Raw genomic sequence first — 14,285 nt, 5'->3', positions numbered from 1 at the left:
AGTTCCCCCCGTTGGCCCTTAGTTTATCAGAATGAATTTGCATGAACTAGTTTTGTCAGAGGCATTTACGGGCAGTGTTGGCACATTTGTCGCTAGATTTACCAACTTTTCAGATGACTTAAACGACAACGAAAAACGCACACTGAGCAACAAATCCAGCCATCGTTTTGGGCAAACCTTAGCTATTTTCCATAGAAGAGTGTCGGCACTGTTGCTCAGACTTTCTGATCATTAAGGAGGCTTTCGTTTGTGGTGGTGTTCAATTATATTGCATTATGCTGAGAGGTGCTAATATTTAGTCACCCTTACTGATATAAGTAGGACAGACAAATACCAGTATCAGAACGTTTAGACGGTAACTGTAAAATATTTAAATTGATGTGAATTTACTGATTGACTTGTTTACTTACTGACAAGGAGAATTTAACAGTCCTCGTTTTCCTGCCATAAAGTATTTCACTATCAATATTTACTTACATATCACTGTATTTATTTATATATTTTTTGCAGTTTAGAAATGACTGCAAGTCAGAAAATTCACTAAGCTGAGCTGCGGTACAGTACGCCTTTAGTATTTCCTCAAAACTGAGAAAATTAAAACGACTAGGTGTAATGTTAAATTGTGGGTGATCATGTGTCTCCCTCTAGTCGTTTTTTAGAGGACATTTGCATGAAATAAGTTTACATACTAATCCTGCTGTTTCTGTTTACCTTGGACGTGAAGGCTGTGGACATTGTAAGAATAAGAGAGTTTGTTCGCAGAGGAGTTATTTGCATCAGTTACTTGACCCAGGTATTTCGCTCGCTTTTTCTTTCACTTTCACACACACACACACACAGATAAATCTCTTGTCCTCCCTGTCCAAGCTCATATAACATCCTATTCAGTAGTGTTACGCCACAAGATATACTTTACAGTTCTCACTTGTCTGCTCCCTAGAGGCACATCCAGTGGAGTAAACCAAAGACTCTTCTGCTCAGGGCCTCAGAGCTGGAGGAGGAATTGAGTCAGGGGGGTGTTTGGTTTTTGCTGTTTTAAGAATCAGAGCTCCACAGTGTGTAGTTCCTCCTCATAAATATTTCACGGGACGCACCAGTAAGATCAAAGCAAACTCGGCTGTCGTATTGTTATGATTCTAAGGAGGGAACATCTAAATATTCCCCCTCTGCTCCTCTTCTCATTAGGACTCCTCAAATGTAAACAGAAGTGATTTGAAGGTTTCTTTATGATTATTATTTTTTATCTAAAAATATTCTTCACATATCCTGGTAATGGGTTTAAAAAGGAAAAGAAAAAAACCTTTGAGTTGAAATTTTAAAATACTCAGAAATCTTAAAATCTGTCTCCAGTGAAGATTTGATCAGCTTTGATTTGGTTCCATCTACCTCGTTTTCTTCTTGATGAATCTTTACTAATTGTCTGCTTTTATGACTGAATTTTCTAATATTCCTTAGGTCAGACATCGAATGCCTCTCTCTGCTTTGGTAAATGAATGGTTATCAGCTGGTTAATGGACAGTGAAAGCACCAGGGACAAATAAGTCCTGGAAATAATACACAGTCTTCAGTAGATATTCAAAATGCTAATACTGGTAAAATTATTCAAAAACATTTGACATGCTTTTAAAGGTTCTTGGCTCATAAAATTTCTATGGGTTAGTTGTAACGTCATAAAAAAGACAAAACTATTTACAGCTTCACATAGAACTGTAATTGTCTTCAGTATTGACAGATGACTCTGCACTTTATCTCTGCCATTGTTGTCACGATAAAGCCTGGATAATGGGAGATCTTTTACACATGGCTTTGTTTACCTACATTATGTAAGATCCGTGTGTGTATGTGCGTTTGTCAGATACATGATACTTACCATACTGGGAAGAACACATTGTACTCTGACCCCCACTGACTCACATCCTGTTAGATGGGATGACTTGACGTTATTATGGGGCGATACTTTCCTTTCATGCCTCGCTTCATGTTTTGTCTCCTTTACGTCTGACAACCAAGCCACAGGCTCAACTCAGATGTCACCACACTCACACACTCACATAGAGGCGATACCTAGAAATCTGCCTGGAAGGTTGGAAAGAAGCACTAAATTTGCATAACATAACCTTATGTCTCTTTTAAAACTCTCTGGCTGTTCTGCCTCTTCTCAACTGATATCAATGAGACATAAAGGGTCTAATTTCACAAATAATGCGAGTAGCAGCAGAATAACTTCAGATTTTTGCTCTAAACTTACACAGATTTACACATTTTTTTGTTTTTGTCCTCATTCTCTTCCCTTTTTTTTATTACATCTCCACATTGCTAAAGTAAATCAACACTGTCAGTCGCAGCTACATGCCAAACAGGCACCAACAGAGTTATAAAATTAAATGTAATAAAGTCCATATTAGTACAAACAAAACTATGAATATCATAAAATCTCTGCCTGGACATAGCTGCTGAAGTTTATTTTATCTTTCCTGCTGTCGTTAATTCTCACCAGAGCAGTGAAAATGCATTAATCCGCAGGTGAAATAGTCCCCAACAGATGCACAGTCTACTCTTGTTTGAGCAAGTTTCCCAAAATCCACAGTGCCCAGTACAGCTGCAGCGATTAGTCAATAATTGAATAGACGATCTACAGAAAATTCATTGGCAGCAATTTTAGCCATTTTCAAAAGAAAAATACCAAACATTCGTTGGTTCCAGCTTCTTTTCTTGTGAAGATTTTTGTCATGTATGATAAAAAATTCTTTGGGATTTGGACTGTTGTTTGAATTAAACAAAGTTTATTCCTTTATTGGTCCCTCAAGCTGGGGAAATTTATTCTCTGCATTTTACCAAGACAGCGAGTGTCACAGACAGGGACAAGGACAGAAAAGAACAATTTTGGTTTTGGTCTTTTTATGGGATTTGCCGACAAAAACAAAACTATAGAATAGCACCAGCCTTATCCTTTCAAAATGCAGTAAAAGCACCCACTAATGTAATTAGACACTGGAGTTGTTTTTAACCATGACATAACAGAAACCACAAGCACAAGTGTCTCTTGTCCGAAACCTATTGTGTGTGTGTGTGTGTATGTGTGTGTCTTTGTCTCTCTCTTCTTTCTCCCCTGCCAGTTGACTGTCCAGGCCTGTTTGTCCAGTATCAGATATCAGCCTGATACCAGGCGAAAACTGTTTTAGTTTTCTGCTGTTTTGTCTTCAAAGTAAAGTCGTAGGTATTTAGATTCACTAATGATTACACATTTTCGTCCATCGATTTTGCCGAGGTAGTCCAAATTGGCTGTTTGCAGACAGAAATAGATCACATCTCTGCTTTTTATTAGATTAATGGATGCAGTATCAGCAGTGAAAATGCTAATGATCACTGATGCACATATTTCCAGGATGATGACACTGATTGATCTGGAAATGGAAGAATTCTGGGTCGCTGGAGTGCCCGCACATACTCAAGAAAGCCACAGGCAGCATTGTTCAGAACGTTTATACCATATGCGTGCACATGTGCAGGTCGAAGTTTTGCTTGTTTGCGGAGAGACCTGCATGCTTTCATGATGAGACCGACATCTAAGGAAGCAAAGTTTTGGAGGTCGAAGAAGTGAAAGCGGAATGGGTGGAAGAGACGAGATGACAAGACCAAATTTAGAGAGAGAGATGATGAACAGAAACAAGGGAAGAGAGAGTGAGGAGGTGATATAAGGAAGTGTGGAGGGGTAAATTGAGCATTAAATATAAAGGAAGAAGGGTGGTGAGAGAACAGATTAGACAAGTAGAAAATTTGTGAAATAATTCTATAATTACTCATATTAACATATTTATATCATACCAGAATAACTCCCACATTTATTTTGCTTTTATTTTCGCAAAAGTCACAATCACGCCAAAACAAACTATCCAATAACAAGTGCTATAAAATTATTTATTTGATTGTTTTTGTTATTTTCATTTCATACTTAACTGTGCTGGCACCACATGTAAAATGTCACTCTAGTGAAGATTACTGAATTAGATCGTGGCAGCTGTTGTGATGATGACGGCAATACTGGTGATGACAATGGGGAGGATAATGATAATGATAAGGGGGAGGAGGAGAATGATCACAGTGCTGCTCGATGTGAGGGCGACAGCAGTGACGGAGGATGATGATAATAACCGAGCGGTATGATACTGAGGCGCTGAGGACGGGAACTAAACCGAGAGCTTAAGGTTTGTTTTGTTTTGTTGGTGTGATCACTGACGCAATTCACCTTTTCACACAAAGGTCACGACTTTACCAGGCAAGTGTGTGAATGTTAGGGGTGTGTGTGTGTGTGTGTGTGTGTGTGTGTGTGTGTGTATGTGTGTGTTACTATGCCAAACACAGAGCTGTTTTGGAGAGATGGTGCTTGAGTGTGTGTGTGTGTGTGTGTCAGTTTTTCTCTGATTACTTGGGTGTGGTGTCTCCCTGCCTGCTGGCATTTGTGTATTTAATGGGCTTCTGCTTTATTTTGTCTACATGCGTCTATTAGCTCTTCAAGTATCCAGATGTTTTATGCAGGGCTGTATGTGTGTGTATGAATGTGTGTATGAGCGTGTCTGCGTCTTTATTGGTTCCCAGTGGGTCGAGCACAGTTCCTGACCCCATTTCCTGCTGTTGTTGACAGAGAGACATTCAGGCCCGAGGCTCCAGTGACCAGACACTGCCTGCAGGAGCTTCCTGTCACTGCAGCCGACAAGCACTCGATTTGTCATTGTTTCGATAGCTTTTTTTTTTTTTTTCTTTCCCCTCTTCTTTCAAAGTCTGATTCAATCTTTCTGGAGCAGGAGGTCAGGACCTGACTGCAAGGGAGACCCTGAGACATAACAAGGCCTTCCCAGTAATTCCCGTTGTCATGACCAGTTCAGAATTTTGTTGCTTGTCACACAAGCATGCGCTAATTTTAAACATGACCCCATAGTTGTGCATGTGCAGTTTTGGAGGACAAACATCTTTATGACCAAGGACTTACAAGTGACTTGCCACTGTAAACAGTGAACCAAGGGACAGAAAGAGCGAGACAGAGAGAGAATAGATCAGTGCCTGAATAATTTGTTAATTATTTGAATTAATTATTAAAGGTGAGTGCAGTAGACATGCTTCATACGCGGCGCTTGCATCAAAAGAGTATTTAAAGTATCTGTCAACTGTGGCAACTGCAAATGTTATGCAAATGCAGCAACATACTTGAGGTTGTGCTGTATTGGGACAAGTGTTGGCAATGTACTGACACACGACCGCAACCCACAGGTGCCAGCAACCACATCACTCTGTGCTGTATGTTGTTGCCTAATAATATTGTCAATCATCAAGCCACTAGTTAGTTCAACAGTTAGTTAGTTGTTGTTGTGTTTCCAGACCACGTGATAAACCTTCTGCATGTATCTTTGTGTTCGACCCAGGTTGCTGCCGGAGTCGACAGGCGGCCTGTCCAGCAACAGACAGGAGAGGGAGGGTGACACCCAGCCTCCTCCCACCCAGCTCTACAGTTGCTATGACCTGGATGATCTGGATGTTGCCTGGCTGGAGCTGGTAAACCAAGAGTTCAGACAGATGGGTGAGTGCAGATTGACTTACTGCATCATTTCATAACAGTACCCAGAGAGCATTTTCACTAAACCTTTTCCTCCATGTTGTCTTCTATGAAATACTTAGACTTTTTCATAAATGAAGTGGCTTCATATCTGTCTCATGGACTTCATGTGCCAGAGCTACGTGTGCTTAAAATGAGAGTAACACAGGGTGAGCTTCAGCTCATTTAGACTGTGTATTATTTTAAAAAATGGTCATTTTCTTTTAGCTTCATGTCAGTTGTTTTTACTTGTCTGTCCATTTACAGTCTCAAAAATGTCCCATCAGTACACATCTTTTTCAGCTGTTTTTCCCATAGTTTCAATTCTCTCTGAGTCACATAGAAAAACGCTTTAATAATTTGTTTTCTGAAACCTTTAGGTGCTCTGAATATACTCTGTTCCTCTTCTTCTGCAGTTTTCTGTCACTTTCTCACTCCTCTGCTTTGCTGCATCCTCCATTTTACCATGGTGACAACTGCCGACCCCGAGCATCTCTCCCATCTCCATCATTTTATTCAATATCTGATCGGCTCCTTTCAGATAAAGCGTAGTAATTGTGTTTATAAATCCCCGCTGGGGTTTCAGGCCTTATTTCTGGGACACATTCACCTTAAATTACACAAACACACACACACTCTGGCTCTTCCTGGAGGAGAAACGGGTTGTTTCTCATAACCTTCAGTGCTAGTCCAAACAAACAGACGGTTGATTGGTTCTGCTGGGTGAGGCTGCACTCAGGATGGGATGATTCAGCAATTTCTATCTCGGTCGTCCAAACACTGTATATGTGGATACGAGTGCATTCAGTGTGAGACACCAAATGCTCCTACTGGACATGCTGTAACTTTAATTATTTAAATGTGCGCACAGCTATCGCATGCACAAATGCAGAAACATACGCAGAAGATAAATATACAGTAAAAGGCAAAGTAGAAGTAGAGTACACATAATACAGGCGCTACACGCGCACTCGCATGTCATATATGAATAATAATGTTGCTTCCCTCCCTGGTGTGTGTTCAGTTGATGATGTAAATGTCACAGCAGGTTAATATCTAACTCTACTGCCCTTCTCTTTTCCAAAGCAGCTTCTAAATCTAAAACAACTGCCGTCACGTTTCTTCCTTTTAGTTGATTTTAGTCTGATTTTAGTCCAAATCAGAGTTCAATTCTTGTTGAACAGATTAGTCTTCTGTTTCCCTTTGGATTTTCTCTGTTGCTTTGTTCTCCCAGAAGTAAGGACCTTTGAGTTTAGGACTTGAGTTTCTGTTTCTGAAGTTTTTCTCCATCTTGGAGGATTTTTTAGTTGTTTAGGTTTTGGTTTCCTGGGATTTTATCCAGCGATTTTGAGTTTAATGAAAGGACTTTGATTCTCTCACCTATCCGTCTGCCTTGGGTGTCTGTGTTTGGGTCCTCTTCCCTTGTGTTCATGGCCTGGCAACAGCAGTGATTCAAAACAAGGTGTTGACTTTTATATTAAAGCTAAAGAATTTCCAAAACAGTCCAGAATAATAACACGGATTCGGTTGGATTTGTGGGAGTCTAAGCTCTACTTCTTTATGTGAAACTGTAGCTCAGGTTATACAATAACCATGTTGGCAATAAGAGGCTCAAGAATCAGTAAATAAGGCCGCATAAATAACAAATAGAGACACAGAATGCTCAGCTCCACTTAAGAAATCTCCTGACTGAGTGCTGAATCCTTCAAATAAATCAATAAATAATCCTGAACTACAGAATCCAGGACAGCACAAGTTTCTTTAATTCTGTGTGGTGAGGTAACGAGAGGCAGCGCGACTGAAAAATGTAAATACTGAATCTAAAAATGATCACCTTACCCTTAACGCTTTTTATTAGAGATTGTGGCTGAGCATATGATTTACTCAACGCTGTGATTTGATTTGTGTGGGCAGGGTCTTCATTTACAGCCAGCATTCAGGATTTGTGGCATATTACTGTCTCCAAAATGCCCCTTTTTTCTGCTTTTGAACAGTTATACAAAAGAAATCATTTATTTAAAAAAAAAAGATACTTTTGTCACACTAGATTTAATGCCTTACTGTTACCCATTTTGTATAATCACTATAATCTCATTGCATGTAATGAGATAATAATATACCACATCTGTTTGCCACCGTCCTGGAAACCAGACTGTTTATTTTCCTGGTACTTCCAATCCTTTATTTTTTTATGAGTATGAAAGCTTGCATTTGCCAGTTAAATCAGTTTTCATCAACTATTAACCAGCCTTAGAGCAAGGCATTACTTTGAGATGCAAATGGAGCGGGAATACTAATGCTAATGCCGACACACATTGGCATGGTGGGCTGAGCTTTTGAGTTTTTGGCTTTGATAGCAAATAGACTTGGAGTTATAGAGAACATGTAGCATTTCTCTGCTTGTTCTCTGCTTAGCAAAGAGTCAACCGCAACTGCACATACTCCCACGTGCTGCAGCTAATTTTCAGCACATTTCATCCTAAGCTGGCTCAACAAAAACAGAGAGTGACCTTGTGAGGTGTAAATGCGAAGGAAAGCTGTGTGCATTTCCAATTAAAGTGTGAGACAAAGTGTTTTGGCCAAAAATAACTTGAATTTGGTAAATTGGCTCACTCGTTTTGAGTTTCCTATGAGCAGTTTCCTGTTACTGTTATCCTTGTAAATAACAAGAGCTCAAAGAAACCTCAGTGTTGACCCTGTAACTTCACTCTGAGTTGTAATTGCTTTGTACAGACTCAGGACTTTCTCAAATATTTATCCTTCATCCCAACAGAAATGTCTCAATCTCTGCTTTCAACACTTGAATGTTTTGAACAATGACAATGACACCCTTCTTCTCTCTGGCATAAAGTGTCAGCGTAAGACAAGATAACACGAGCAAAACCACACTCTTGAAATCAGCCCTGCTTCCCCTTCCTTCATCCCAGCCTCATCAGAGTTGGATGCTCGGTGTCAGTCTTCAGAATCAAGCTTTACTTTCTGTCTTCTTGCCCCCAGCCTTACCAGAGCTGGACGAGCTGACGATGGAGTGTGTTCTGGTCGAGCTGGAGAGCGTGTGTGAGGAGAAGATGCAGCAAGCCATCGAGACGGAGGAAGGTTTGGGCATCGAGTACGACGAGGACGTGGTGTGCGACGTCTGCCGTTCGCCGGAGGGGGAGGACGGCAACGAGATGGTCTTCTGCGACAAGTGCAACGTCTGTGTTCATCAGGTCAGGAATGAAGGGATTCGTTTGTTCACATCTCATCTGTTTAAGCCTATGTGTGTGTGTGCATGTGTGTATGTGTTTGTGTATTGGTTATCTCTGGGAGGCGGGGGGGGGTTGTAAATATAAAATGCAAAATCAAGGTCAAAATCATGGTTCAGCTGTTTTCTTGAGAGCTGCCTTATTTAAGCACGGTGCTCACATTTCTCTCCCTCCAACTTCATTTGTCAGCAGCATGAAACTACACTCACAATAGCAATTTCACAAAGGGTGCCAGTGACAACCTGAGGCTTGAGGTGCTCCGTTGTGTTTGTTACACAGTGACACAGTGTTAATTATTCTGTCCGTCCCACTGGCACTAAAACACCTTCTCTGTCATCAGACGCCGGATGGAAATAGTTACCTCAAACCGCAGAATAAATCTCATGTTGGTCTGTCACTGAAATTTTTTTACTCACAATGTGTAAAAAAACAAAACAAAACAAAAGCTCCTCAGTGCCTGTAACACTGTCTCGCCTAAGTTATCAACAAATAGTTGTTGTTAGGTTTCCCTTTATTCATTCTAAATGAATTTGAATGAAATTGATGAGGGGTTATTTAGAAAAAGATTAAAAACAGGATCATCCCAGCACAAAAACCTGATTATTTTTGATCCCATGCAGACATTCTAATTAAAAAAAGGTTTATTTTTGTTGTGTAGCTCTTTAATCTATCAGTTACTGACTTTATTGAAACCCTCTGGAGTCTGTCTATTCGTCGAATACACTGGACATGTTTTATTCACTGTAACGTAACTTTATTTATATATTGCATAGAGACAAGCTGAGAATACCAACTGAAAGTGCTGATGTTCAGCTTTTACACTGGGCCTTGTGTTTCTGAAGACCATTTTTTTAGAAGGGAGTTGTTGAAACTATGAATTATTAATATTTTCAATGATTTGCAGACGTACACAGACTTTCAATGAAAAAGGCACAAACTGAAAACTGATCTGTAGTAACATTTATGTGACTTTCACTAAAGATTTGTACGTTTTTATAGGCTTTTTCACTCTATACAAGCTGAGTTTGTGCTGAAATAGAATGCCATGCATATGGAGTAAAGACTCCTGAAAATGTGCTGAACAAAACCAAAAATCGATGAATAGAAAGTCAACAAAAATCAACCCAAATGAACCAGAAGTGAAACAGAAGTGCACAGAACAGGTAGAATACCTTTTTCGTTGTAAGTAAACATGGTTTTCTTTACATTGAAAGTTTCTCACCAAAATATGTTGTCTAGTTATTGGGCCTTAAAATATGTTGTATTCATTTGCTGCCTCGGAAAACATTTGCATTTCTTTGTTTTGAACCTTACATGGTTTACATCAGCTAGCAGTCTTCTCCTCTTTTACTGGTGCAGTGTTACCTTCCATGACACATTACTGCAGCCACCTTTATTGTTCTCTTCTGTTGGCAGAAATGTGTATCATGTCTCGCTGCTGCTGGCGTTTTCCTCCCTGACCTCATGCACATTCTGCTAGAACATTACTCTGTAGCACCATAAGTGGTCTAAACCAAAGGGTTCCTTCAGCGTTTTCTGAGTTTTTGTTAGCTAGAATATGAGGTTCCTCTCGTGGAAACGTAACATAAGCAGTGAAAGAACTTGTTGCTCCCAGGGAGTACTAAGAAATGTTATTGCTTTAATACAGCAAACACACCCAGCACTGTCTCTTGCTTCCCTATTAAGGTGGTCCCCCTAACCTTCAGGCCCTGCTTACTGAAGTGTTTAGTTTGATCAATAAAATCCTTTGATCAATAAAGTTCTTTAATTGCGTTTAATGAAGACAGAATCTTTGATATCTGATTTGGTGCTCCTGTCACTCTGCCTTTACTTTGTTTCATCCTCTTATAACTGATCGTGCGTTCTGGCTTTTCAGCCATATAACATGTGCTGTATCCTTCCCTCTGTGAAACACGGTGAACACTGAGACCTGGTTTGAATCTAGCAGCAGTGGTTCCTGAAATTTTATTTGTGGACGCTCGGGGGATTTTGGCCTCAGAATTTCATTTGGGCCTCAAATAAGGAAGGTTTAGTTTGACTTGACTCATTAGAAATTACATTTGATGGATCTGATGGAGAAGTTGTAGTAATAATGGCAGAGAAACGGGCGTTTAGAATGAATTACCCGCAACAGTAGAGGCACTTTCAGACAGGTTAGGAGTAAATCATATCTGACAATAAAATCATCCTCTGTTTCTGTCCCTGCGGGACTGGATATTATCAGATGTAAGTCAGTGTGCTGTTATGATGGCATGAAAAACTTTCATGGCACCCTTATGTGTTAGCTGAAGGGGAAATGGGTTGAGCGCTTTGTGATACGATAACCTGCTGTGTTTTTAAAACAACACCAAGTGACATTCTGATAATGTCTCGCTTCCGTGAGCTGATGTAATTCCGGTTGGAGAAAAAAAGTTTTGGGCGGGACAATAATAAGAGCTGTAAGATGAGGGGGGAACAAGGAATAATATTTTTGCATGTGTCACTTTGAAATTTGTGAATTTGCAAGCAGCAAGATTATGATAAGATCAGACCAGTGAAATTGCATGTTTCAGTAAAGGCTGAGCACGTATATATAGCAGAAATCTAGAACATATTTCCAGTAAATTTCTAGCATACTGTACATTATGTTTATTTTACTCCGAGCAGCTCAGAACTTGCTTCGGAAAGCAAGACTTGGTAAAAATTACATAGTGGCCCGCACACACAGTGTTCATGTTTATTTAATGTGTATCTTCTGGATTTAATTTCCTGAAGACATGGCTCGTGAATCCATGGCACAGAAGCTGACTATCAAATCTCAGATGCTGAAGCTTCATTTCATCATTGTGCAATAATAACATACCTGTAGCAAAGAAAATTTGAAGTAAAATGATAAAGGGGACCACTGTAAGTATTGAATGTGTGGGAACTAAAGTAAATTTCCAGTAGCTGCAAATTGTTTTCATAGCGCACGGAAATAAACTAAAAGCAATAGGCAAATGGTCACCAGTTAGTTAAACTAAGTGTAATTAGTTAATGGGTTTCAGTACACAAAACCACTTGTATGGTCCTTTAATATTGCACCTTATTATTTATTATTATTATTTGTCATAACAACTTTTTCTCTCTTGTCTTGCCCATTGCAGGCGTGTTACGGCATCCTGAAGGTACCCCAGGGGAACTGGCTGTGTCGGACCTGCGCTCTGGGCGTCCAGCCCAAATGTCTGCTCTGCCCCAAGAGAGGGGGGGCCCTGAAGCCCACCCGTAGTGGAACCAAGTGGGTCCACGTCAGCTGTGCCTTATGGATCCCTGAGGTGAGTCCAATGGGAAGACACAGGGATGGTCAAAGGATCCAAACCCAGTCTGATGTAGATTAACTTTTCTATTCAGTGAGTAACCAACATCAATTTGTGACACATTCTGGGATTTATTTAGCAAAAAACTCTTCTAATTTCCTTTTTAACTCTCGATCAACCTCAGTGTGCTCTTGTGCTCCAGGTAGTCATTTTCTACATTTCCTATAGTTGGGGCCAGACTTGATGGTTCCAATGAAAGCAGAGCCTAAAGGCACATCAGTAGCTCAGAGTGTTATCATGTAGCTGTGGGTGCTCCTGGGTGTTTGTGTTTATGATCACAGTCACACAAGACACACAGGAATCAAGACTCTTTTGGCTGCACTTAATGGCACAGTTGATAAAGAAATAGTTTACCTACGAGTCTTGGTGCAGAGTGGCTCTAGAGAGTGAATGACTGTTGTTTACTTGTAGTCATGGTTCAGATTAGTGCAAAAATCTATTTAACCTACATCTGTTCAGTGGTCAGTAGAGTCAGCAAATGCATAAACATGCATTTGGTGAGCTGTGTGTGTGGTGAATGTGTGCAAAAACAAGTATGTAAACAAGGTGCTCTTGGACGAGGTGTCTACACCATGAAAGAAATGGAAAACAAAACCCCCTGAAAGACTGTTAGACACTGTTGACACGCCTTGATGAAAACCCACAAACCACTTATTTTGAAGTTCACTTCGGCTTTTCTCAACCCACCCTCAAACACAACTGCGTCCATTTCTAAAAATGCATAGCCCCACTCACACAGTGTTATTTTTTTTTTTTGCCACCATTTTCAAAGCAAGAACATCCTGTAAACCAACCCCTTGTCTTTCCAAAAGCTTCGCATTCATGTTTTTTTGTATCTTTATAAGACTAAAGACTAAAATCTCTCCCACTGACAATGCAGCACAAATACCATAGTCGTGCAAATCACCGTATTGAAGGATTTGACAATGAGTGCGGCCTTGTCGATGGACACTTACTTGGCTTGCCGAACATTTTGCAAGGATGTAAATATATGTACACATAAACCGTATTGTGCTTCATGCATGTAATTGATTCATGCTCTGTCCCTTTGAGGGTTGATTTGTATCGTCTGAGTCAAACAGTCGATATGAAGTCAACAGTGTTTAAAATAGAACTGAGTTTAAGTAAATCTTGGATTTTATGACCAATATGTAATTACCACATTGAATATTTGGCATCAGTTTATAAAGAAAGCCAGTGCTGAGAGGATTTGCAGTTTCTGCATGACTTTATGCCTCATTTCAGATTCTTTGCCACCAGGTGGATTTTGTGTTTTTAAATTTTGCTTTATGGCACCAAAACAGCTTCAAAAGATAGGTTTGGATTTTTTTTTTCTTTTTCAGGTCTGTCTCAAACCCTCACAGCGTAATCACTCTGGCGCGATTTCACTTCGCAGTCAGTATAGAGAGGAGGGATGATTACAACCCATAACTCTTTCAACTTAAATACTGTATGGCGTGAGTGTACTTGAAAAAATCTGAAACAACTGTGTTTATGGGAAAGGTGGGCTTGATTTTGAGAGACGCTTGCACCTGTGGCACCTTTTTTTTTTCCTCACCAGGGTTTCCTTGTTTACAGTAAATACTTAAAATACTTCACGTAGCTGTCTGTAGATAATGTAAATTGATTTACGAGGGAAACTGTTTTTCAAGTGTGCACCCAAGCAGCTGCTCATTTTTTTGACTTCATGTGTCTTGATGATACCTTTTGGAAACGACTCTCCTCTGAAAGCTCCGAACGGTCACAAAGCAGCCATTCATTTCAGAGGTTCACAGACGGATGTTGCTTCACGCCTTGCACACCTTTAAATCGTTAAAGACAGTCAGTCATGTGTCTTCAGCCTATTCAGCGACGCACTCCACCAGCAGATTTCTCAGTAATGGAGTGGCTTTTGGCACCTCAAACCTTTTACTTCTAATTGCCTTCTGTCACCCTTGATTGGGCTAATTGTTTTCGTTGCTGCGTTGGCTTTTGTTTTCTCTTCCTACCATGGAGGGGAAGAAAAAAAAAGATAATTTGCATGTCTGTGCTGTGTGTGTGTGTGCACGTGTCCTTACATAGACTCAGTTATGTGCGTTTGCATGAGCTAAAAGGTGTTAATAGCAGACATGTACACAA

The 14,285-nt window shown here is 40.1% G+C and overlaps 1 protein-coding gene across 2 annotated transcripts in view; it reads left to right on the top strand.

Moving 5' to 3' along the window:
• jade2 (jade family PHD finger 2) overlaps window positions 1-14,285 on the top strand; it is a 162,390-nt gene that overhangs the window by 77,425 nt on the left and 70,680 nt on the right. For both annotated transcript variants that reach the window (XM_041052405.1, XM_041052404.1), the window contains exons 5-7: window positions 5,418-5,572; window positions 8,585-8,796; window positions 11,958-12,125. In XM_041052405.1, coding sequence (XP_040908339.1) covers window positions 5,418-5,572; window positions 8,585-8,796; window positions 11,958-12,125 — 535 coding nt within the window. The remainder of the gene's footprint in view (window positions 1-5,417; window positions 5,573-8,584; window positions 8,797-11,957; window positions 12,126-14,285) is intronic.

This window comes from Toxotes jaculatrix, chromosome 12, assembly GCF_017976425.1.
Source record: "Toxotes jaculatrix isolate fToxJac2 chromosome 12, fToxJac2.pri, whole genome shotgun sequence".
Classification (NCBI taxonomy): Eukaryota; Metazoa; Chordata; class Actinopteri; family Toxotidae; genus Toxotes; species Toxotes jaculatrix.
The sequence above is the reverse complement of the archived record's forward strand: the minus strand, read 5'-3'. Positions and strand labels throughout refer to the sequence as shown.